Source organism: Crocodylus siamensis, chromosome 6 (genome assembly GCF_052110815.1).
Source record: "Crocodylus siamensis isolate JL-2025a chromosome 6, ASM5211081v1, whole genome shotgun sequence".
Lineage (NCBI taxonomy): Eukaryota > Metazoa > Chordata > Crocodylia > Crocodylidae > Crocodylus > Crocodylus siamensis.
In genome coordinates, this window is record NC_143400.1 from 62890364 (window position 1) to 62917135 (window position 26772).

The window sequence follows — 26772 nt, forward strand, 5'->3', positions numbered from 1 at the left end:
GGAAGCCTACCAGTGTCTCTATCATCAGGAAAAAATAAATTCTAAATGCCTATATGTGTTGATGTGTGCTTTTGGTTTTCTTCATACATGATGGGTGTGTGATGGGGGGATGTGGTGTTTGTAGAAAGGGGGTGATAAGGGGTGTGGGGGAAGGCAGGTGGGTGAATGTGGAGGGATGTGGGTTGGTCTGTGGGTAGGAGTGGGGCAGTTGCTGGGGGCACTGTGGGTGTGGGGGACCTTGTGTGGGGGCTGCTCAGGAGGGGTGGGTCCCCTGGCCCCCACAGGGTGCAGGCCCCCCAGCACATGGAATCCCCCTGCCTGCCCAGGGTCCCAGCTCCCCCCTGGAGGGCCACAGCCCCCCTGCCCAGGGTCCCAGGCACCGTAGAGGACCCCCTGCCCAGGGTCCCAGTTCTACCCTGGAGAGCCACAGGGCCCCAGTCCCCCTGCCCAGGGCCCATAACTAGCCTTTAACAGCAGCAGCAGGGGGAACATGAGCTGAGCTGGCCCTGGGGCTGCTCTTGCTGCCCAGCAGGGCTGGTCTTGTGACAGGAGGACCTGGTGCAGCTCGCGGCTCGCCAGCCGGGTCCTGGGTCCCCTCTGCAGCCCAGGTGGGCTGGGCCCATGGTGACAGGACTCAGTGCGGCATGTGAGGACTGCGTGCCAGGCCTAGCCAGGTCCTGGGGTCCCTCTGTGCGCACCTCCCAGAGCCATGCAACCCACTCCGGTGCAAAGCCAGACTAGTGAGTCTCAGGCATCTGGGCCAGGTCCTCACTCCCTGCAGCCCCAGGTACATCCCCCCCCCGCCACTTTCCAAATGGCCCCCATACCCCCTGCCACCCCTTGCCCCCTTGACGCCCATGAAACCCCCATCCCAACTTACCTTGGACAGTGCCGGGGGCAGCAGGAACACCAAAGAGATGCTCTGGCCAAAACCAGAGCGTCTCTTTTGGAGGACTGGCTCTGGGCATGGTCTTGAACTGTGCCTTGCTCTGCGGGGAACATTTTCTTGTTCCTGCACATGCCTGTTGCCCCACCTCAAAGGGGTTTGAGGCGGGGCAACAGGCACGTGCGCGCTTATCTGGACGTACCCTATGAAGCAAGAATGCTTCTCGAGAACAGCACAGTAAAAACACAGGAACGGAATTGAAATGATTCAATATATGGATGAGAGAAATGTTTGCCATAAATTATTTCAGTGGAGTGGCAAGTAGGCCTAATTTATATCACTGAAAGGAAGAATCAGGCCCATAGTGTTTACAAATATTAATAAAGGTGTATGTGTTGTCAGGAGAGCAAAATGGAGGAGTTAATTGGGAAATGGTGTTTGTGACATTCTGGTTCTTACGATCATAACACAAAAATATAGTCTTAAGGATGGCAAATTTGTTTAAACTTGGAAATGAACAATATGACAGACTGCAGATTATGATGATAATCAAAAGAAGTTAAAAGTTTAGGAATATGGAAGCTGTCCAAGGAAATTATTTGTGAATAGCTCTGTTCCCTCTTTATTAACTCAAAGGGAAATCTGTTTCAGATAAATCAGTAATGAAATTAAAATGTGTTTTCATCCACCCCAAAATAAGCAATTTTAAAAATACAAACAAGACAATTCAAAACACTAAAAAAACCCAAAAGTTAAACAAAAAACAAAGGAACCTCTTGTGCTCAAGTAAATCTAGAATTGATTATTGTTTTGTTTCCTGTCTTTCAAGCACAAAGGGCTGTATTCAAAAAATAAGCTGCAGGGAACCATAAGGATGTTTTGAAAGTTGTGAATAATTAAACTCTGACTTATGTTGTCCTATTTGAATGGTCTTTCATCTGCTATGGGAAGAGTTTTTAAAACAAAACATACCCATTGCTTCCTCCTGTAGGTCCTCTGTGTTATTTCTTCATAAAACGTTTATCAGATTTACTAAGAATCATTGTTTTGTGATTCCATACTGATTATTCTGTTCATACAATATACATTAAAGTCATCCATCATTTGCTTCTGATCAAGATCTACCATACTTCCACACACTTGAAATAGAAGTGGTTTAGATATTTGGTGTGTGTGCGCGTGTGTATATATACACCCCCCCCCAATTTCTTTCTTAGTCATTGGTTCCTAAATCCCATTTAAATATTTATTGAAATGGTGCTTCTCTGCCATTACATGTCATATGTTTTATCACTTTTCACTTCATTATTATGAAATGCAATCTGCAGCTCTTATAGGAAATGTCTGAATTGACTTAAATGGCTACTTCTGTGAATGAATGGATAGTAGGACTGGGCCCTTATTCTGGTGTGAACTGAAATTACTTCTATTTTTCTTCTCCTTCGGATCTATTTTTGTCTTTTATATCAATCCTCCAACCTGGAATAGGAGTACTTTGAATATCTTTAGCCTTATCTAAAATATATGATTTAAGATATCAGATTCACCCAAAGAACCTTGTCTGCCTATGTCCTTACACCAACACGGCTACAACCTACACCCCTGATTTAAGCATCTGTATTTTCTCATTTCTATGGCAATTTTATTTTATTGCATTACTATTTACACCAGTGGTTCTCAAGCTTTCTGGACTCTATGCACCTTCCGTAAGTTTTGTGAATTCAGTGGCACCCGATTTCAAGAGCTCATTTATAGATAACAGTACTTCCTTGTACAGGGGTCTGACAGTGGGGTTGGGGATGGTCAATGCAGGGCCTTATCTACTTAGTTTGTCTGCTTATCTCCTAATACCTCACTTACATTTGCACACCTAGTGTATCCTTCAAAAGATCTGGTGGCACCCTGGTTGAGATCACCGATTTACACCATAAAAAATTAGGCAATGGTTAAGAACGGTGTCTTTGTTCCTCTTTAAATGATACCAATTCATCTATACTTACTGCATTGTTGTTCTCTTCTGTTGGCTTAAACTGGTTTTAAAAATGTCTACAATTTCTTAGAAAAGTTATAAACCTAGGAACCAAACTCTTTTCAGTTATCCCCATGTAATACCAACGAATTCAATAAGGATGTAAATGATGGCAGAATCCAGCTCCCTACATTTTATTACTGATTTTCTTTTTATGTTTTTTTCATCAGCAATACACTTTACTTTTTTATGATGTAGGACATCACCAAACATTGCAATGACAGCTGCTGTTGTCAAGAAATTCCAGATGGCCAAGGTATGCAGCATACTAATGAGCATGACCTTTCCAGGTTGCAAAGGATGATTACACCACAATGCATAAATGTAAGCTATTATTTTTATTACTATGATGATTATTGTGGGATGTCACGTAGGACCACAGCATCTGGACACCCTTCATGTTATTTAGAAGTGTAACAATTCTCCAGAGGAACTTGGAAGTGCTTTGAATCTGTCAGGCATGTGCACAGATGACAATAGCTGTTTACAAAGCTGAGGAGGAATTTTGCAATTGGATTATGCCACTTTAAAAACTGAAGTGATTCATGCTGCCTCTTTCTGACCCAGGAGCCCTAGATCACTATGTCCCAGGGGTTTTCCCTGTCGAGATCTGAAGTGCCTACAATAGACTCAAGGTCCCCCTCAGGCAATGGCAGCTCTTGGCTTTCACTCTTTTTTGAGGACAGAAAAGTAATAGAGCTTTTTTTTGTGGCCAAGAGCTCAGCAAAGCCCCAAGCAGAGCAGAAGGTTTTTAACTCCGTGGGTTCCTGTCTGAAATGTGTTTCTCCCCCAACTCTTTTGCTGCATGCCCCATGTCTGTGGCCCCAACCTCCCTCTGGCTCTGGGCAAGCTGCCATCGAAGACTGGGAAGGAGGCTCTGGCGGGGCAGCACCCTGGTGATCCAGACCCATCTTTCTGCCCTGCGAACTCTTCTGTTCATGTTTCCAAGCCCCTTTTCACAGGTTGGGGTCCACGGGCTCCCTCCGCTCATTCAGGGGACAGTGGGTGCTGGCCCGTGTGTCCTCTTCGGGATCCCTTGTTACTAACCGATGACTTTGCTCTGCTCCCTGTTCTATTTGTCCCGCGAAGGCAGTTGGTCACCGGACGCCCCCAGGTCCCCCTTACAGGACCGTGCTGTGTCGGGCTGGGCCCACGGGCACATCTCACGTCCGTCCGGAGCCGCTGGGTTGCTGTTGTGAATGAAGGGTGCGCCCCGCCCGGGCCGAGAGCGGCTGCCCCGCGGGCTCGGGACGCGCCGGCCGCACGGGCCGGGCCGGGGCCGCGCACCGCCCACCCCCAGGGCCGGCCATTGGACGCCTTCGCCAGCCCCCTCTCCATGCCCCGCGTCAGGGGCTCTGGCTGCGCCTGCGCAGTGCGGGCGGCGTCTGTTTGGCCGGTTTCTATGGTAACGGCGCCGGGCTTCCAGCTCGGGCGAGAGGATGAAGCTGAAGCGGTTCCTGCTGCGCTACTACCCGCCGGGTGCGGACGCGGGGCCGGGCCGGGGGGAGAGGGGGGCTGCTCGGGGCAAGGGGCTCTCCCCAGCGCGCGGGCAGCTGTAAACTGCGGGGGCGGCGCCAGACGGCCCCGCCGCCCTCAACCTCCGGGCGCGCAGCGCCCAGGGCCCCAGTTACGCGCCCTGCACGTGGCCCGCTTCTGCGGAGAGAAATGGCTGCTGGGTCCTGCGGTGTCTGCTCCGCTGCACTGGCCGGAGCAAAGGGTTTCGTTTGCATTTTAAAAGACCCCCTTCCCCTCCCCTTCCCTCCTTTCCCCCCCAGCCCTGGGTCCTGGAGCTCCACGGCCTGTGTGCGGGCCCTCCCCGGGGGCAGCCCCGCGGTGCAGCGCGGCCCCTGCGCCCCCTCGGAGTCCCGCTCCACCCAGGCCAGCAGCCTGGGGGACAGCGATGGGGTGTTGGTTGTAGCCGTGTTGAGGACACGGGGAGGTAATCTTTTTTTATTAGACCCACTCAAATAGTTGGAAAAAAAATTCTTTGCATGCTTTTAAAGTGTGCAAAGAAGAGTTTCTCCAACTCTTTGAGTTGGTTTAATAAAAGATATCCTATCTACCCAGAGAACCTGGTCTGGGAAAGGCGGTGGCATTTCTAGTCAGGTGGCACTGTGAGAGGCTCCATTTACTTCATGGTTCATTGTCACCTCCTGCTAGTTTTTCTCTACACCACAGGTATCCTTAGCCTTTACCTTGTACTGGTCTGGAGCCAAACTATGGAAACTCCTTTATCCTGCAGTGCTGCTCTAGCCTGGGAGCCAGCCCTGCCTCCTCTTCTGTTCCCCAGCCCTGCACACTGCTCAGCTGTGGTGAGATTCCCTTAAATGTTGAAATGACTAGTGAAGTATTGGAGCCACTGCCAAGGTGCTCAAGAAGGCTAGGTTTTGTTTGAAGAAACTGGACAAGATATGTGCATTTAACTGTCATAACAGCAGGACTAATGAAACAAGTTCTTATGGCTATTTTGTGGCTCATTTGTTGTGCTTTTTAAAACAAAGCATCTAGTTTCTGTTTAACTGAAGAGAAACATGTCTTGTATTATCTGTGATGATGTGCCCATGGTCATAATCACCAGGAATACCAGTTTCACTCCAGCCTCACTGTATTGTATTTTGTGGGATGGAACAGGTAAAAGTGAGGGTAGTATTTGATTCTACAGTTGAAACTAAGTGTCCTGCCTAATGTCAGTGAGATGCCACAAAGGTGGAAGGTTTCACATATCTAGAGTTTAATTGCAGGATCAGGACTGTAGTCAACCAAGACAGAATCCAGATCACAATCCCATAGCTGCATTGACTCTGTGGCTTGAAAGAATAATCATAAGTAATAATAAAGGAAAACTAGTGTGAACTTGGTTTTTGTCCCTAAGGTGAGTAGCTATGAATCAGGACACATATCTCTTGAATAAAAAGGTACCTGTAGCAGGGCGGTCTGGCCAGCCTTGGATTAGGAACTCAGCTGTGAGTGATTAGATACTAATTAAAAGCTTAAGGTAGGTGTACCAGGGAGCTGGAGCAGTAGTAGTTTGTGGGCAGGAAACAGACTACTGTGATTGGGAACAGACTTTGGACTGCTGTGTTTGGAAAGTCGTGAAGCAGGGTCTATGTTGCTTTGAGATGGAAAGGGTCAATGATGCACTAGAGAAGAGGCATCGGAGGCAGGCAAAACAAAACAGTACTTGGCATGTCAGTGGAAGCTCAACTGGATTTGTATGTGCAACTTGCCACAGGGTCTGCTTGTCGCACATGGGATTCAGGCACTCAAGAAGCTATACCCGATAACCCACCAAGGGTGCAATCTCTATGGTCTTGCAATGCCGATGGGTGCCAATGATGAATGTGGCAAAACACCTTAATTCTTAAGCTCAGTGGTGCTATATCATTCTCAGTCTTGGGAAGTGTGTTTTCAAATATATATGGTTCTTCATGTAGACCTTTGCAAATTGAGAAGTAAACAACACATTTTTGATATATTTTAAAAAGGTACTACAAAACACTTAGTACTACATACTTCAGAGCAGCACAGCATTTGAGTTTAGAACTGGTCAAATATGGCAAAAACATGATATGCAGAAGAAATAAATTATTTGTAATAGTTAATTTGACAAATGGTGGCAATTTTTGAGCGCACCATACATTATCTGCTAATATTTAATCAGCTCTAAGTTACTTGAACAGGGGTTGAGAGAATCCTTAGATAGTTCCATTTTGAGGCAGAGAAACAGGGTAGTGGCTTGACAGCATACAAAAAGTGCTGTATATTAATTCTGCATCTTCCTTGGAGGCTCTACCCATGATTGTTCTGATATTGTTTTCTTTCCTTTATTTGAACTGGGAATACAGCATTTAGAATGATAATATCCAATGTTTTTATGTTGTTATTTAAACACTGAGGGCCTACTTGGTAGTTATCCTAATTTTCATCTTGGTTACAGTGATGTCATTTAGGAATGACTCATACCTCTGTAAGGGTTAGAGCTACAATATGTGTCCTGAGAAGCTAGCCACCATAATAAACATCTAATATGGAATTGTTTATTATGTTTCTTTCAAGGCATTATTTTGGAATATGTACAAGGTGGAGAACTGAAGACTAAATCCATTGATTTACTTGATCTCAGCACTGGGTAAGTATGAGATTATTTAAGCAGTGGAGTTAAACATTACTGTATTGTAGAATTTCACATAAGTTTCACATAAGTTTATGATAACGTTTTCTTGCCTAGTTTAAACATGCTTTGGAATTAATTTTTTCTTTTAAAAAAGAGAACTTAGTCAAGTTATGATCCTAATATTTTCAATTATATGATGGCATTAAAAATAATGTATTCTGATTGGTTATGGCCATGCCTTAGTCATAGAGTCATAGGGTCTCTGTATAGATGCATGATTTACTATTCCTAAACCATCTCAGACAAATGTTTATTCAGGCTGTAGGTATATGTTTGTTTATAGTGCTACAAGCATATAAATGCTTTAATGTATAAGCTGTAAATGTAATGTGTCCATAGTCTCAGCAGCTTCATGCAGACCTCCAATGACAGAAATTCTGTAAGTTCTCTGGCTAGTTTGTTCCATTGTCCTGCTGTTTTGGTCACATATTGTTGCAAGTTGCTCCAAGGATTCATCCTAGGCTGCTGAAGAATTTAGAATCATAGAATCAGAGGACCGGAAGGGACCTGTAAGATCATCAAGTCTGGTCCCCTGCCATGGGAAGGAGATTATTGGGCTCAAGCAGGCTCAATGAGGTGCTTGTCCAGCCTCCTCTTGAACACCTCCGAGGACAGTGACTGCAGCACCCCTGCTGGGAGTGTGTTCCAGATTCTAGATACCCTGATGGAAAATAAGTTTTTCTTAATGTCCAACCTAAACCTTCCCTCAATTAGCTTGTACCTGTTGGTCCTCGTCCTTCCTGAAGATGACTTTCTGTCGCGGTGCTCCCCCTTGACATACTTGCATTGGCGATGGGGGGTGGGGGGGAATACCCTCACTGAAATTGGCCCTTGCTGGCTGGGGAATGGGAAGCACTGGCTGGTGCCCCCTGAGAAGCACTGATGGCAGTTCCGGTTTGCTGCTGGAGCTTCTGGGGTTGGTGATTGGCTCCTGGGGTACTCCCCACCCCCCATCGGTGCATCACTGCTGGGGGAACCCACCCCCCATCGGCAATTCCCTACTGGGGGACGCCCCCCCCCGGTTGGCGATCAGCTGCTGGTGCTCCTCCAGAGCCAGGAGGCACCAGTTGCCCATGCATACTTGTAAGCGACTATCAAGTCTTCTCTTGTTCAGACTGAACAAAGCCAGTTCCTGGAGTCTCTCCTCATAGGTCTATCCTCCAGGTCCTCGATCATCTAGGTGGCCCTTCTCTGCACCCTTTCAAGTTTATCTACATCCTTCCTGAAGTGAGGTGTCCAGAACTGGACACAGTACTCCAGCTGTGGCCTTATCAATGCCGAATAGAGGGGCAGGAGCACCTCTCTGCATCTGTTCACAACATGTTGGCTGATACATGCCAGAATCCTATTTGCCCTGCTGGTGACTTCATCGTACTGTTGGCTCATATTCATCTTCTGATTGATTGTCACCCCCAGGTCTCTTTCAAATACAGTGCCAGCCAGTGGACCACCACCCATCATATAGATATGGTGAAGGTTCTTCCTACCTAGGTGAAGGACTCGGCACTTGTCCCTTTTCAACCTCATCTGATTGTGTTCAGCCCATAGGACCAGTCTGTCAAGGTCAACTTGGATCCTTGCCCTATCCTCAGATGTGCCTGTATTTCCCCACAGCTTGGTGTCATCCGCAAACTTAATCATTGCTTTTTCCACTTGCTCATCCAAGTCACTGATAAAGATGTTGAAGAGCGTTGGCCCAAGCGCTGATCTGTGGGGGATACTACTGGAGACGGCCTTCCAGGAAGAGGCCATCTCATTGATTACAACTTTGTGGGATCGCCCCTGAGCCATTGCCAGCCCACCTCGTTGTAGCCTGGTCTAGGTCTAGGCCAGTACCCTCCAGCTTAATTGATAAGATCTCATAGGAAACCATATCAAAGGCCTTGTTGAAGTCTAGGTAAATGATGTCAACCTTACACCCCTTGTCCAGCTGATTAGTTACCTGGTCATAAAAGGTTTGTTAGGCATGACCTGCCCTCGACAAATCTGTGCTGGTTGCTTCTTAGTACAGGCAGTCCTTAGACTTACGACACAATTAGTTCTTGACAACCACGTCTTAAGTTGAAACGTTGCAACTTGGAACCAATTTTCTCATAAGAAACAATGTTATAAATGGGGGATTTGTTTCTGAACCAAGGCCCGATACCCTATTTTCACCAAAAATACCCCAGAATTTTGTACTCGATCAATTATAGATGAGTAATATAGCTACACTAATGTGTTTATATTGTAAATAGCAATCATATTGATTTGAAAGGATTTATTTGAGGTGACGCTGCTGGACTTTTTGAAAGGCTCTTGGTTGGACTTTTTGAAGGGTTTTTGGCTGCAGTCTTTTCAGGAGTCTTGTCTGCTTTCTTAAAGAAAGTGTCCAAGGCAGTTCGGACAGATATTCTCTAGGGAGGCGAGTGAAGCAGGGAACTTGTTCTCTGGCATGGCGTCACATCGGATCAAGCATTGTAAAGTTGAAACTGACATCATAAAGTTGAAACAGGCAGGGTGTCAATTTATAAACCTTGTAAGTGCAAAACATTGTAACTCAAAACATTGTAAGTTAAGGACTGCCTGTACCCCGCTACTTACAAGCTTGTGATTGATGGCCTTCTTGACAATTTTTTCAAACATTTTTCCCAGGACCAGTCTGTAGTTTTCAGGGTCATCCCTCTTCCCTTTCTTAAAGATGGGTACCATGTTAGCCCTCTTCCAGTCATTCTGGACCACTCCTGAATTCCTGGACTCTTTGAATAGCTTTGCCGGAGGCTCTGCTATGAGCTCAGCCAGTTCTTTCATGACTCTTGGATGCAGGTCATCTGGCCCAGCAGACTTGAATACATCCAGATGATCTAAGAGTACCCGCACCTGTTTGGGACTGATTTTATGTGGACTGTTGTCTTCCCCATAATCCCTGGGCCTCTGGGCAGGTGAACAGCTCCCATCTGATTTTGGGAGCACAATGTGAAATAAGTATTTAGGATTTAGGAGCTCTGCCTTTTCATGGGTATCAGCTGTAGGCTGCCCCTGCCCCCTGCCGAATTCAGTAGGGGTCCCACAGTGCAGCTTGATTTTTTTTTTTTTCTTGCTCCCTATGTACCTATAGAAGGACTTTTTGTTGTCCTTTATTTTGATTGCCAGCTTGATCTTCATGCCTGCCTTAGCTTTCTGCATCTCATACCTACAGACCCTTGCCATGTGATTATATTCCTCTCTGGATGCTGAACTGTTTTCCCATTGCTTATATGCTTCTTTTTTCTTTTTCAAAAGTTCCCTGATGTCCTTGTTAAGCCAAGCAGGTCTTTTGGCCCCTTTCCCACTTTTTGACTGTGTGGGGATGGCCTCTTTTTGGGCAGTGAAAATTTCCCCCTTAAGGAAGCTACACTGACCTGAACTCCCAAGTCATCCAACTGATGGTTGTGGAGGGCCTTTCTAACTAGGCTCCTGAGCTTACCAAAGTCTGTCCTTCTGCAGGCTAGCACTTCTGTTCTATTGGCTGAGTTCCCAGCCTTCTGGTGGATGGTGAACCTAATCAGGTAATGGTCACTGTTGCCCAGATCACCTCCAATCTTCAGGTCCCCTACCATGTCTTCCTTTTTGGTCAGCACCAAGTCCATTTCATCAGGCCCTGCCAACTTCAGTCAATTCTTCTGTAAATCTCTCTGACACACTATTTATGTACCATGATCTGTAGACCTCTCCTTTGTCTATATTAATCTTTGTCTATATTAATTTTGTTAGCTTTCTGTTTGCAATTTATTTTTGTTTGTGAAGATTGAGGCAAAGTAGTCTTTGAGCAGCTCTGCCTCCTTTGTGTCTTCTGTTAATAGCTTACACTCAACCCCAGTTTCCTTCGTCTGTTTCTTTTTTCTGACAGAATTTTTTTGTTGTTTTTAACATTGTTTGCCAGCTAAATCTCATTTTTTCCCCTTTTTTCCCTGATTTTTGTCTCTGTGAATTCTTGCTTGTTGGTATACTTCCTTAGTAACTTGCCCTTTCCATTGACTATGTTTGTCTTTTAGTTTTGATATAGTGACAAAGCTCCTTGTGTGGCCACATTTGTCCTATGTGGTAGTTATCTTTCCACTGTGTTGGAACACCTGACAACAGTAGATCGAGCATTTTGAAAAGGGGGGTCTGGCCAAGATTGAACCCTTGGCTTCTGGCACTGACAGAATCCTTTACTTTCTTGAAGATGGGCACCACATTGGTCCTCTTCCAGTCATCAGGGACCACTTCCAAGTTCCACGACTCTTCAAACAACTTTGCCAGCAGTGCTGCTATAAGCTCAGCCAGTTTTTTCAGGACTCTTAGATGCAGGTCATTTGGCCTGGCAGACTTGAAAATGTCCAAGTGTTGTAGGAGATCCCTCGCCTGTTCAGGACTGATTTCATGTAGTTTGCTGTCTTCCCCATATACCCTGGGCCTCTGGTAAGGAGAACAGTCCCATTTGATTTAAGGAATACTGATGTGAAGTAGGTATTTAGGAGTTCTTTTTTTTCATGGGGGTTGCCTGTTAGCTGCCCCTGAGTATTCAGTAGGGATCCCTACTGAATAGAAGGCAGTCAGATTGGTCAGGCATGAGTTGCTCTTGGGAAATCCATGGTTTCATAGTTGGTAGGGTTGGAAGGGACTTGAGCAGATCATCGAGTCTGACCCCCTGCCATGGGCAGGAAAGAATGCTGGGGTCAAATGACCCTGGCTAGGTGATTATCTAGCTTCCTTTTGAAGACCCCCAGGGTCAGAGCGAGCACCACTTCCCCTGGAAATTGGTTCCAGATCCTAGCCACCCGGACTATGAAGTAGTGCCTCCTGATGTCTAGCCTGAACCTACTCTCAGTGAACTTGTGGCTGTTATTCCTAGTTACTCTTGGTAGTGCCTGGGGGAACAGGCACTCTCCTGTTCCCTGCAGGTCCCCCTTAGCAAGTTCGTAGATGACCACCAGATACCCGCTCAGCCATCTCTTGTGGAGGCTGAACAGGTTCACGTCCTGTAGCCTCTCCTCATAGTGCCCTGCTGCCCCCTGATCATGTGAGTGGCCCTCCTCTGGACCCTCTCAATGCTGTCCACATCCCTCCTGAAGTGCGGTGCCCAGAACTGGATGCAGTACTCCAACTGCAGCCTGACCAATGTTGCACAGAGGGGGAAGGATCACTTCCTTCGACCTGATTGTGATGCATCTGTGGATGCATGACAAGGTGTAGATAGCCTTACTGACTGTGTCCTCACATTGGCGGCCCATGTTCATCTTGGAATTAATAATGACTCCAAGATTTCTTTCTGCCTCTGTGCTGACACAGAGAAGGGAGTTCCCCAGCCTGCAGGTATGCTGCTGGTTCTTTCTCCCTAGGTGCAGTACCCTGCACTTGTCAGTATTGAATCCCATCCTGTTCTCATCTGGTTGTATCCTGTTCCCTCCCTTCTATCGTGTCCACCTCTCCCCACATCTTAGTGTCATTGATGAATTTGAGCAAGGTGCTTTTCACCCTCTACCAGGTGATTTTTCCTAATCACGTTGTTCTCCTCCAAGTGCTTAGAAATGGATTCCTAGGGGACCTGCTCCATGATTTTTCCAGAGACTGAGGTGAAGCTGACTGGTCTGTAATTCGCAGGATTCTCCTTTTTCCCTTTCTTAAATATGGGCACTATGTTTGCCCTTTTCTTGGCCATGAATTTTCAGATGATGACCGGTGGCTCTGCAGTCTTATCTGCCAACTCCCTCAGCACCCTTATGTACCTCCTGTCCAGTCCCATGGATATACATATGTCCAGGTTTTTTCTAAATAGCCCCTAACCTGTTCTTTTGCCACTGTTGGCTGCTCATCTCCTCCCCAAACTGTGCTGCCTGTGCTGCAGTAGTCTGGGAGTTGACCTTGCCAGTGAAGACTGAGGCAAAAAAGGCATTGAGCACTTCAGCCTTTTCTGCATACTCTGTCACAAGGTTACCGCTTCCATTCAGTAAAGGACCCACGGTTTCCCTGATTCTCCTCTTGCTACTGATATACTTATAGAAACCCTTCTTGCTACCTTTCATGTCCCTTGATAGTTGCAACTCCAATTGTGTTTGGCCTTCCTGACTTCAACCCTGCATGCCTGACCAATGCTTTTGTACTCCTCCCTATTTATTTGTCCAAGGTTCCACTTCTTCTTAGCTTCCTTTTTGTGACTTAGTTTACTGGAGAGTTCCCTGCTAAGCCAAGCTGTTCTTCTGCCATACTTGCTAGTCTTCTGCACATTAGGATTCGGCCCGATATCAGATCGGTACTAATATAAAGAAAACGGTCTTTATTGGATGTTGGCCTGATGGGGCCAATAAATTGACCGATAAATGCCCGTGCTGCAGACAGCTGCAGTGCAGCACTGAGGCAGCGAGGAGCACAGCTGGCAGTGTAGAAAGCTGCCTCCAGCTGTTAAGTCCAGTGTGGTGGAAGGGGAGGGGGGAGAGAAGGGACATGGGGAGGGGTAGATCAATGCCCCTGTGGGGTGGGAGGGGGCAGGGGCAGGCACTTCCCAGGTGGGGGGTGGGTGGGGGCAGACCTGCAGCTCATGGGGGGGGGAGGTGCTTCCTGCTGCTGCTTGCACCCCAGGAGGGTGTGTGGGGAGTGTGTGTGCCTCTGGATCTGCGTAGGGCTGGGCAGGGTGGGCTGCAGCTGGGGCTTCCAGCAGTGCTGCCTCCAGCCACCTGGTATAGTCCCATCTCTTCTTGGAGCATGGGTAGAGATGGGGCATTGAACTGGAGCTGCTCTGGGTGGCTGGCGGTGGTGGCACTGGGAGTATAGTGGTACCAAAGTCTGGGGTGGAAGCAGCATCCTCCCAGCACCGCCGGCACCTGCTCCAAACACAGCCCCCACTGAGAAGATCCCTGGCTGCAGCCCACCTTGTCCTGTGCAGATCCAGGGGGCACACATCCCACTATGCCCTCCTGGGGTGCAAGCAGCAGTGGGAGCCACCACCCCCACCAATCTCCCCCAAGCTGTGGCTATGCCCCCCCAGCCCTTTCTGGGCAGTGCCTGCCCCTGTCCCCTCTCTCACTGTAGGGAGCACTGATCTGCACCCCTCCCCCCCACGCCCCTTTCCTCCCCTGTCTCCTTCTACCACACCGGACTTACCAGCTGGAGGCTGTATTGGAAATCGGATCAGTATTGGCTGATATGCCTCCTTAAATATCAGCTATCGGTATCATCCCGAAAAATCTCTATTGATGCACCCCTAATCAGGATGGTTTCTTTCTATACTCTCACTAAGACTTTTTTAAAGTACAGCTACCTCTCCTGGACTCCTCTTTCCATCAGACTGGCTTCCCAGGGGTCCTGCCCATGAGTTCCCTGAACAAATCCAAGTCTGCTTTTCTGAAGTCCAGGGTCCTTACTCTGCTGCTCCCCATCCTTCCTTTCCTCACAATCCTGAACTCTTATCATCTCGTGGTCACTGCTGCCAAAGTTGCCATCCACTGCTACATTCCCCACCAATTCTTCCCTGTTTGTGTGGAGCTGGTCAAGAAGAGCATGGCCCCTAGTGGGCTGCTCCAGCACTTGCACCAGGAAGTTGCCCCATCACTCTCCAAAAACTTTCTTGATTTTCTGTGTACTGCAGTATTGTCCTCCCAGCGGATGTCAGAGTGACTGAAATCCCCCATGAAAACTAGGTCTTGTGATTGGGAAATTTCCACTAGCTTTTTGAAGAAAGTCTTATCCACCACTTCCTCCTGGTCCTATAGCAGACACCCACTACAACATCACCCTTGCTGCTCTCTCCTCTAACCTTAACCCAAGAGTCATTCAACAGGCCTATTTCTAGCGTCATACTGGAGCTCTGAGCAATCACATGGCTCTTTTGCATAAAGTGCAACTCCTCTTCTTCTTTTGTGCCTGTCCTTCCTAAACAGTTTGTACCCATCCATGATAGGGCTCCAGTCATGCAAGCTATCCCACCAAGTCTTTCTTATTCCAATCGCATCATACTTTCTTGACTATGCGAGGACTTCCAGTTCTTCCTGCTGGTTTCCCAGGCTCCTTGCATTCATATACAGACACCTAAAGTAACTAGTTGATTGTCCTGATTTCTCAGGAAGCTTGAGAACATCTATCCTGTTGCCCCCTCCTGCTTGCTCTTCCTCCAGGTGTCCTGCTTCCCCACTTACCTAATGGCTTTGGTCTGCATCCCCTGGTGAACCTAGTTTATAGAGCTGTAAAAGCAAGGTACCTTCACAGGTAATAACTTCAATTTAGTGGGGCTAATGGAAACCTCGTGGGACCCTACCCATGACTGAGCGGTACACATTGAGGGCTTCAGGTTGTACAGAAGGGACAGAGTAGGGAGGAAAGGGGGTGGGGTTGCTTTCTATGTAAAGGAATGTTATACATCCACCCTAATCAAAATGGAATCAGAGGAGAAGAAAGTTGAGGCATTGTGGGTTAGGTAACATGGAGGTCGAGGGGAAAGGGACTTGGTGGGTCTCTGTTGCAGATCACCACACCAAGAAGAAAAGCTAGACTTGGAATTCGTGAGGTAGCTCTTGGAGGCTGTACAGTCTAGGGACATGGTTGTCACAGGGGACCTAAACTAACCAGACATCTGCTGAGAGTAGCAGTTGGCCAAATCCAATTGTTCGCATAGGTGCTTAACCTATGTGCGGGACTTTCACCTAATGCAAGAGGTATATGGTCGCACTAGGGGAACGCCTTACTGGACTTGGTATTACCTTGGGGACAGTGACCACCAATCAATCAAATTCACCATCTGGCGTAGGGTGGGTAAGATAACTAGTAGGGTGGAAGTGCTTGACTTTAGGAAGGCTAACTTCAGTGTGCTCAGGAGTGTAGTCAATGATGCACTGCAGGATAGGAGTATTGGTGAGATGGGAGTCTAGGAAGGGTGGTCGTTCCTAAAGGAGGCAATCCTTTGGGTGCAGAGAGAGATGATCCCAGTACGAGGGAAAAGGGGGAAAGGAGCCAAAAAACTTCCTTGGCTAAACAGGGAAATCCAGGGGAGCCTTAAAGCAAAAAAGAAGGCATATAGGCAATGGAAGCAGGGGGAAGCTACCAAGGAGGAATATACCAGCTTGGCCCGCACTTGCAGGGAGGCAGTTAGGAAGGCCAAAGCAACTACAGAGCTGAGGCTAGCAACACAAATTAAAGACAACAAAAAGTCTTTTTTTAGGTATGTACGGAATAAAAGGAAGGCGCGGGGCAGCCTTCTTAAACAAGAAGAAGCAATTAGTAACAGACGGGGGGACAAGGCTGAGCTGTTCAGTGAGTTTTTTGCCTCAGTGTTCTTGAACAGGGGTCAAGATAAGTCTCCTAATGGGCTGTTAGACGGGCATCAGAGGGACACCAGCCCACGAATGTCGATGCTGATTTGGTACAGAGTTACTTGCATGGACTGGATGTGTTCAAGTCAGCAGGTCCAGATGAGCTTCATCCGAGAGTACTGAAGGAATTGGCCAGTGTCAATAGCAGAACCACTGGCACGGCTGTTTGAGTGTTCACGGCACTTGGGTCAGGTCCTGGAGGACTGGAGAAGGGCCAATGTGGTTCCTATTTTCAAGAAGGGGAGGAAGGAGGATCCAAGTAACTATAGGCCAGTCAGTGGGAGTCCAGCGGGAAAAATAATGCAGCGGGGCAACCAGCATGGATTCGTAGCAGGTAGATCATGCCTGACCAATCTGGTTTCATTTTATGACAGGGTCATAAAATGCTTAGACACAGGAGCAGAGGTGGATGTTGTTTTCTTGGATTTTAGCAAGGCCTTCAATATGGTATCTCATCCCATTCTCATAAATAAATTAAGAGGCTGTCATATAGATGTTTACATGGTCTGGTGGGTGGCAGATTGGTTTAGCGGTTGCACCCAGAGAGTGGTAGTAGATGGGTCGATACTGACTTGGAAGGATGTGGGTAGTGGGGTCCTGCCGGGTTCAGTTCTTGGACCTGTACTCTTCAATATCTTCATCAGTGACTTGGATGTGAAGTGTACTCTGCCCAAGTTTGTGGACAATACTAAATTGTGGGAACAATTGCAGGCAAACCTGGACAGGTTAGAAAAGTGGGCAGTACACAATAGGATGCAGTGCAGCAAGGACAAGTGCAGAGTGTGGCACCTGGGGCACAAAAATATCCAGCACACCTACTGGCTGGGAAGTGACCCTCTCAGCAGCACAGAAGCGGAAAGGGATCTCGGAGCCATAGGGGACTCCAGGATGAACATGAGTTGTCAGTGTGATGAAATCCTCAGTAAAGCTAACTGCACTTTATCATGCATCAGAAGATGCGTGACAAATAGAACCAAGGAGGTCAGACCGCAGTTGGAGTACTGTGTCCAGTTTTGGGTGCCATACTTCAAGAAGAATGTTGATAGACTCGAGAGGGTCCAGAGGACAGCACTCAGAGGCTTACAGGACAAGTAAGAGGTGAGGAGAGACTGAGAGACCTGCACCTCTTCAGCCTCCTCAGGAGAAGGCTGAGAGGTGATGTTGTGGCTGCCTACAAATTCATTAGGGATCGGAGCAAGGGATTGGAGATGATCTGTTCACCAGGGCGCTTCTTGGGGTAGCAAGGAACAGTGGTCACAAACTGACAGAGAGCAGATTTAGGTTAGATATCAGGAAAAGCTTCTTTATGGTATAAGGGTGGCCAAAATTTGGAATGGGCTTCCAAGGGAAGCTCTCACCTATCTTGGGGGTCTTTAAGAGAAGGCTGGATAGGCATCTGGCTGGGGCCATCTGACCCCAGCACTCTTTCCTGCCTAGGCAAGGGGTCAGACTTGATGATCTGTTGCGGTCCCTTTCGATCCTAGCATCTATGAATCTATGAAATAGTGCTTATTAATTAGCAGAATTTCCTGTGACATAATTTGTAATGGTTCATTTAATTATGTTTAGTTCTTATATGCCATAGCATTCTTATCTTTAGAATCTTTCCCAAAGAATAGGCCTGATTCTGCTCTTAGTCATGATTTTCTAATTTAGCCATATTGAAGTCCTTGAAATTACACTGCTGCAAGTAAGTTCACAGTCAGTCTCCTTAACAACACTGTGAGATGGATAAGTATTAACAATTATTCCTTTCTATCTGGGCAGGGAAGCTAAGCTAAGCTAAGCACCTTGTCCTGTTCCAATTGAACTTAACAAAAGTTGTCCTGCTGACATAATTGGGTCATACAGCAGAAAGGATGTGGCCTGACTCTTTAGAAGAGTTCATCATCCCAAACTCCTCGTGTTCCATTCTTCACTTGTAGATGCTTGACATGTCTGAAAAATCAGACTAAATATGAAATTAAAGTATAGAAATTGTTTCAAAACTAGTTTTATAACAAAAGATAATAAGACTTTTTGGTCAGCCTAGGGGACAGGGAAATTTTTACTAGACACAGTACAGAACTGTCGCAGGGCTCTCAGTCGCCCTGCAACTGAGAGTAGAAATGGCTCAGGAGAGACCCCTAGTGGCGGGAAAGCGGAAGCACAGCTGCCAGTCACCAGGACTGTGCAGGTGCTGGTTGCCCTAGCAACCAGGGAAGCCTAGAGCCAGGAAGGGGTGGAGCTTAGCCCTTCTTAAGCCCAGGCAGAAGGCCAGGAGGGCAGTTCCTCTCCAGTAGCTGAAGGAGGAGGAACTCAGCCTGGGCAAGGGGAGAGCTCGGATGGTTGGAACACCCTAGTCCCTTGCTTGGGGGTGGATGAGCTCTCTCTCTCTCTCTCTCTCTCTCTCTCTCTCTCTCTCTCTCTCTCTCTCTCTCTCTCTCTCTCTCTCTCTCTCTCTCTCTGGTAAGGAGAGGTTTCTAGTTTTTCGGACCAGAATGGTCTAGTTTTTATGTTGTAGCCTGGGGGCTTTGCGTTTGTGTTTTGTTCAACTGGAGGACTGGGTGAGGCTGTAGGGGTGTGAGGCGGCCTCATGGGAGCTTCCCAATAATCTGGGGGTTCCTGGTGCCCAGAGGGCACAGCGAGTGGTGCCGAAGAGGGCACAGCTTTGTTTGGGGGTATGTTGGCTCAGCCCCGGAGTTAGGGAGCGAGGAGCCCTGGAGTTAGGGAGCAGCGAGGAGCTCAGAGTGAGTGGGCAGTGAGGGGCCCCGAGAGTGAGAAGGGGCATCAATGAGCCCCGAAGGCAAGCAGAGGGACGGGACCTAATATCATGGCCCTAGAGGGATCACACCAGCACCATCTGCGAGGCTTGGGCTGCGGTGCAGGGGAGGAAAAGGAGCTGCAGACGGCGCCCCCTGTCATTGGGGCGCACAAAAATGGGCAGCTTCCCGCTAATTTGAACCATTCATCAATTATGAGCAAGATCAAGATGTGGCAGGTGAGAGTAGGCGGGTGATCGGCCCATTGCAGGAGGCTGGAGCCGCACGCCCAGCGAGGCTCCGGAAGCGGCACTCCTGTTACAAGAACCTAACATCATCAAGGGCCTGCAGCTCAGGCTCTCAAATTGAGATGGAAGACTGACTTCAGGCTGAGGCCGAACTGTCTTCCCTCTGAAGAATGTGATGTGTTCATTATAGTAATCAGTTGAAGGGACATATCAATCTAGTAGGCCACCAGACTGAATTAGACTGCACACTAACTGAAAGAGTTCTTCTGGAGGCTCTTTGTGACAAGGCAAAAAGTGCTCTGCATACTCCAGAGCTATAAGGGCTTGTTCTGCTGCGATTAGTACCTTCAGGTACTTTGGATTCTCTATGCCTGCATAGAAATCCAGTTTTTGGGACTTTAAAATTATCCCACCAATGCATTATGTTCAAGGATATGATTATCCTTTAAAAATTATCAGATTTCATGCAGCTCTCCAGCCATCTCTTCTCCCATCTGCATTCCAAATGCTTCAGCTGTTTCAGATCATTGCCAAACCATGGTGGCCTCCAAGCATGAAAAATGATGAGGAATGAGAGCTGAGAGCCCTCTAACATTGCTGATAAGAGCAATCAGTGAAATTAACTGAAATCAACTGGTTCTGGCAGAAAGGGATATAAAGAAAGATTAAATATGCCATAGCACCAGTTATGGAGGTCTCTAAAATCTGTGGACCTTTTTAGACTTAGAAGCCATCAAGAATAAGACGACTATGATGCTGATATTGGTGTGGAAATGCGTCTGCAGTAGAACGTGAATTGAGTGGGGTGGGCTGTGCAGCCCTAATTTTCACTTGAATCTTAAACATAAGGCTGATTGACTGAACCTTGAGAGCTTTCCTTAATACTGTGGGTAGACTACAATGAGTCCAATTGCTTACAGGAAACTGCAAATTGGCTCATTATGTCAGCAAAGCTGGTATATGTGTTGAAAAGACAGTAAATTCATATGGGCTTCCGGAATATCAATTTAGAGAACTCGGCTACAAAGTTCTCTATGAAATCACGATTGGTATGCCAACAGAAGATTATACCTTTTTCAGTGGGACTGTTGGTAGACACATGGCTACCAGCAGTTTTAGTTTTCGGTTTTCAGGTTTTAGTTATGTGAACACATGTAAAAACGATTCATTTTCACAAACAGAAATAGCTTAAATGTTGTCCATATAGTTGCTATTGGTTGCTTAATTTATATATCAAGAGGCATCAGCTTAAATTTAAAATTAATTTTGCAATACATTTTAAAAGTAGCAGGTGGGTCTTGGCTGCATATCACTCATAGCTAATTGTTGGAACCTTTAAAAAAATTAAGGATCTCTGGCAAGCTACAGGTGTTTTTTTAAAAGGTCTTGTATAATTTGTTTCTACAAGTGGAAAAGTTATGAGAAACCAGTAGATTTACATATAAAATGTATATTTTAAGTGTCTTTAAACCATTGTGAGATAAAATAGCAGCATAGCATCTGACTCTTCCTCACTTTCTCTGTAAGTAACTAATTGTAGCCAGAGGTTGAGAGAGATTTTTTTTCTATGCATTTTAGCACCGATGTTGCTGCCTTAGCGGAAGAAATCCGAAAAGCAGAGCCTCTTATTACAGCTTCACGTAAAGATCAGGTTGTACATCTAATACTAAGGTTACAAGAGAAGCTTGGGGAGCAAGAGGATCACAAATTCTATCTCTTTAAGGTAAGAGGTTTGTTCAGAATAATTTCTATGCTTTTTCTGGTCTTGGCTATACTGTTTTCATCGTTAGATTTAATTAGAGTAACAGAGCAGAATTTTATTCCCATGGCCAGATCTTTTGGCCTTTTCCATTACCTTTGAACTGCTGTGGTGGCATAATAGGGACCAAATCTAGTCCTACTTGGTTTGCTTGAGATCCTTCCAATTTGAAGGGAGGGCAAAAGCTTCTAAATCCCCTATCCAATCAGCTTGAGGTACAAGGCTTTGGTTGGGCTGGAGAAGGAGGCCTGGGAGGATAGATATACTCATCTGGAATATGGATCTTTGAGGACCATTGTTAACTGGTGCAGATTAGAGTAGCCCCCAGGGTTAAGGTTTACATATAATTTTGAGAGTGAATCTCAGAGGTTCGTAACAGAGCTGCTGTTATCAAAAGTCTCAAAGAGAAAATCATCTAAGGGCTTATAAGCATACGGTTTTCTACTTCATTTAATGGAAGCATTTTTTTTCTTTTATACTAAATACCACAGTGCACAATTGTCAGTTCTTCTTTGCCAGCGAAGTGAACTTTTTAGTCAGGCTTTTTCATTGAATCCCTCACAGACGAGTGTTCCTCAAGCTCCTCCCCAAGCTGCACAGGTGGGTCTTCCCTGTATGCCCCCCACCACTGTACGGTCTTAATGATATAGTGCTGAAAGGATTCTCCTGCATCATTAAGTCCCATCCCCAAGTCTACAGAAGAGCACCAATGTTATCTGTATTTTGTTGTAAAGTCAGCAGTATTGATTTTTTTTTCTTGTGTCCTTGCAATAAATCACACTGAAATCTTGATTGAATATTACATTTTACTATCCAAAATAATTTTTTACTGTATATTGTTGCATTTCATCAGCAGATGGCACTGTGTAACTACTAGAAATTGTTGGTCAGTCATGCAAGTGATTTTAGTGTTTAATCTTCAGGTAAAAGGTTTATAGAAATGCACTTTTAATTTTACAGCATTTACAAAACTGATTTATGAGAAGAGTTGATTAAAAATATATAGCTTACAGCAGCCTGAAGGTGTGTGGGCTTTCTTGACTTTTTTGGGGATTTAGTACATATGACCAATCCTACTGGCAGTGACAGGGTCTCTCTCTCTAACTCTTTGGAAATGTAGCCTCATGCAATAATAGAATCATCTAGATAAAAAATAATGTTGTACCTCCAGGCATATTGTCTGTGTGGTGATAATTATAACCACACTTGTCATTTACAATTGTTCTTTGTTGACATATCAGATATTTACAGGCCATCATATACACGTATTTCAACAGGAAAAATGTATTTAGACTGTGTTAGGGGTAGTATAGCAGTTGATTTATCTTATTTAGCAGTACAAGATCCAGGCTAATTTGACTGGTTTTGGCATGTTTTCTGTTTGTCAAAAGGAACTGAAGATATGTTAATTATGACAGTGAAGACACTCAGTTTTATCTTTCAGTCTCAGATAGCACACACAAATACTACAGAGCTGTCAGCAGCTGCTGTTACATTGTTGTAAAAAAGCCAAAAGTGTCAAAGGAGTACTTGTACTTGTTTGCACTGTTTTGGAAGCTGGAGTTTTACATCATGGAAGGAGGTCAAGCTTAAATTTGATCCTGGAGGTGGAGGCAGTGGTATAAACCTGTTTTCTTTGTTGTTTGTGTTAGGCAAACAGTTATTACACCCACTTTTTTAGGAGCTGGAGGTTGTTATATGGTAATAGCATGTTATATACTGTTCTAGCAATTTAATCTTATGAACTAGTGTTGCCTAAATTTCAGTACTAATTGTTGTGATCACTGCATTCAATAAATGAACAGACATACATGAATGCGTAAAACAAACAACAGATTTTATTCTGCAGTAACCAGCCCTTGCAGACCCTATGTCTGACTCTGACTCCTAACTAGCTGCTCTTTGGGGGACCATCTCCCAGTGCTTAACTCCCTCAGTCTCCCGTTCGGGAGCATCTATAATTTATAACTTCTGTTACTACATGGATTATGTATATTTTCCGACATTGTAATAGAGTTTGATTCTATGGCTATTTTGCAAAGACATCTCTCATTGTCATCAGAGGGGATTCTATAAATGGCTCAGCTGCAGTGTGTCCTCTCAACAAAGAAGAGCTAACAGGGAAAACGTTCTGGTCCATGCTTCAGTGTAAATCCGTCTAACTTTCTTTACTTTGCTGTTAATTGCCAGATACATTTATACCCCCAAGAGGGGGTTATTTCTCAGTATAAGAGCAGCCTGGAGAGAGCCCTAAAAAGCTGGAGATCAAATCTCCATATATTTCCATAATCATTTACGCTAATAAGCCTATATTTGTGTATTCAGAGTGTTTTAAAGAAAGCAAAATGCATTTTTTTTTTATTTCTCCATCTTTATCGTCCATTCCCATTGCAGAACCTTCAAAGACAGCTTATCCTGCTATCCCTGAAGGAAATGTATGTGTGTGTGTGTGTGTCTAACTTTTTTTTGCCTTTTCTTTTTCCCCTTTAGCTATTCATCACCACTTTTCCTCTATTTCATCACCTCATCTTCCTTTAAGATCCATGAGTTCTGCTTATTTCCCTCATTAAACAAGTGGTTAGCTAGGTAGGGGACCAGAGAGAGCAACTCAAAGCTAAATGCTCTGGGTATATGCCAGAGATTAAGAAGCATTGTTCATCATCCATTTTTTCACTCTTAAAGTTCCACATATAAAAAATATAATGCTTCATTACTGAAGTAATGACATCATCGTTGTGTCATTGTCACCAAATGCTGTCATTTAACAAATAAGGTTATGTTGTGACTGAATAACAAGATCAGTATGAAGCTGGTTTGTGAGAAATAAGTTTTATTTAAACACGAACCAGTTTTAAGACTAGGCAAAGAAATGTAGAAACTTGTTGGCAATGTAATTTATTCTTATATGTGGCAGCAGAGTGACTTTTGTTTATCACTATTAATACTTATTTTAAATAAGCCTTCACTTTTGATGTCCCTGACAATTAACAGAAAGTATAAAAATAAATGTTCTTTGGCCCAAAATTCTTATAGCTTATGCTAGAAAAATATATTGGCTTCTATAATCTAAATGATGCAGGAAGTGGTTATGTCTGAAATCTTTTTGAGTTTTATCCTGATGGTTTTCTGTTCTGACATTAATTTGCTTTTTGATTCTATTCAAGTATACCAGATTAATAGATGATTAGATTTAATGGGTGTTTATACATGTGTTCTAGAAAGGGGTGGAGCGTCATGTGTATCAGAGTTCCCGTGCTGGAAAATGGTGGTGGGGGTGCTTTAACTAAAGCTGATCAAAAGAGGGACGCTGATACATGTGATGCTAGAGTTTACTGAAGTACAGTAATTGCCACGCTCCAGCAGACTTGATTAATTAAACCTGCTGTGGTGCAGAGAGCAGCCTCTCTGCACATACATAGGCACTCAATGAGATGACTCTCTAGGTGTGGAATTGTGACTTGGTCTGCCTTTCTCCCCATTTTTAAAAACAGCATCTTACACTTATTTGAAATCTTCCACTATTTTATCTCATGGCCCACAATGTATAATCCAACAGCAAATATCAAAGAAAAGCAGTCTGGGCCATATATATTCCAGTAAAGTCCTCAGTTATGATCCATAAGACCTCATTAATTTCCACACTCTGCAGCTTTGACCTGTGGTTGCTTTTCTCTTCTTAGAGAAGGCAGCATGCTGAAATATGCGGAAAAGATAGTCTAGTCAGTTCTCATATAAACTGAATACATCTTCTGACCATAGCCTTGGTGGCCACTTAGCGGCATAGCTGCACAGCTGTCAATCCAAGTGAACACGAATATTTTCTTTATATGGATTCTTCAGTGGTAATTGCTTTGATGTGCTTTCTGCTACCTAGGGGTTAATATGCTACTGTAACATCTACTAAGCTGGTCTGACTCAAATTGGAAGAAAATATTGAGGTTAGGTTAATTTAAAAAATCATAGTAATTTGATTTATTTTTTCTTTGAAAATTCACCAAATCTTGTTTTTCCTATATTTCAGGTTCTTAGGGCACATATATTACCACTGACAAATGTAGCATTTAACAAATCTGGTTCTTGGTAAGTTTTTTTTCTAATTTAAAATATGTAATGACTAATAGAAAAATATTTTTATGTATAAATGAAATTGTAAGTGGATTTTATGCTCAGATCTAGCTTGGAAACTGAGGTCTTCAATATTATATGTAAGAAGGCTTTGAGTGTGAAATCAGCTCTTTAGACCTCTTATGAAAAAAGTAATGGGGACTGCCAAACTTGTGGGTAAGATTAATAGATGGTACTCTTTCTTTTCAGAGTTGCTGACAATAGCTGCATACCAAAAGGATCAGCATAGAGAAAGTAGCAATTCTAGTATAAGTGGATTTCTGCTATAGCTAACTATTGCTTCCTTAAGCTGTAACTTTTCTTTCATTATTTTCTTTAAAAAGTAAGGTTAGCTTTTCATTGTCAAATAGGATGAATTCAACACTAGTATTATCTTTTCAAGAATGCAATATTTATTATATTTTTGAAAATTGCTTAATGTATGATAATTGCCGTAATCAGTATTTATGAGGATAACATGAAAGGGAAAATAGGTTTAGGATCCAATACAAAGCCAACTGAAATTTATTTCAGAAGTTTGTAGTGTTCAGGAATTCACTTTGTCTTTTTTCATTTTAGCTTTATCACTGGAAGCTATGACAGAACATGCAAATTATGGGACACTGCATCAGGAGAAGAACTACGTACATTGGAGGGACACAAAAATGTTGTCTATGCAATAGCTTTCAATAATCCCTATGGGTAAAGATGTCTTCAAAATGTCTGAGGCACCTTATTATTACCAGTTGTGCTGTGTTACAGAGCCATCATCAGAACTTTAAAGTAAAATAGATTCTTTGTGACAAACTGAACCAGAAGACTTAAACTGGCCAGTCACCACAGGAAGACAAAGTATATTTGTTGTATAAAATAAGTGGTCAAACTTGTTTTCAGCTTGACTTCATAAATTGACATTTATAAATTATTAATTAACTTAAATATTTAGATATTTAGTGTGAAAATTGTTACAGAATTCTGATCAGATACTATATCATAGACAATTAGGGTTGGAAGGGACCTTAGGCAGTCATCTAGTTCAATCCCCTGATCAAAGCAGGACCGTCCAGTTTTGGGCCCCACAATTCAAAAAGGATGTGGAGAAGCTTGAGAGAGTCCAGAGAAGAGCCACACGCATGATCAGAGGTCAGGAAAACAGACCTTACGACAACAGGCTGAGAGCCATGGGGCTCTTTAGCCTGGAAAAGCCCAGGCTCAGGGGTGACCTGATGGCCACCTATAGGTTTATCAGGGGTGACCACCAGTATGTGGAGGAACGTTTGTTCACCAGCGCGCCCCAAGGGATGAAGTCGAACAGTTATAAACTACTGCAAGACCATTTCAGGCAGGACATAAAGAAGAATTTGTTTACTGTTTGAGCCCCCAAGGTCTGGAATAACCTGCCATTGGAGGTGGTTCAAGCACCTACATAGAACACCTTCAAGAAAAAATTGGATGCTTATCTTGCTGGGATCCTATGACCCCAGCTGACTTCATGCATTCAGGTGGGGCGTTGGACTCGAAGGTCTTCC

At 44.9% G+C, this 26772-nt stretch overlaps 1 protein-coding gene across 2 annotated transcripts in view; it reads left to right on the forward strand.

Annotated features, from left to right (window-relative positions):
* Positions 1–4313: 4313 nt before the first annotated feature.
* Positions 4314–26772, forward strand: part of DAW1 (dynein assembly factor with WD repeats 1) — a 47023-nt gene continuing 24564 nt past the window's right edge. For both annotated transcript variants that reach the window (XM_090051888.1, XM_090051889.1), the window contains exons 1-5: positions 4314–4394; positions 6972–7044; positions 20959–21103; positions 25161–25219; positions 25823–25945. In XM_090051888.1, the coding sequence (XP_089908014.1) occupies positions 4355–4394; positions 6972–7044; positions 20959–21103; positions 25161–25219; positions 25823–25945 (440 nt within the window). In that variant the 5' untranslated portion in view covers positions 4314–4354. The remainder of the gene's footprint in view (positions 4395–6971; positions 7045–20958; positions 21104–25160; positions 25220–25822; positions 25946–26772) is intronic.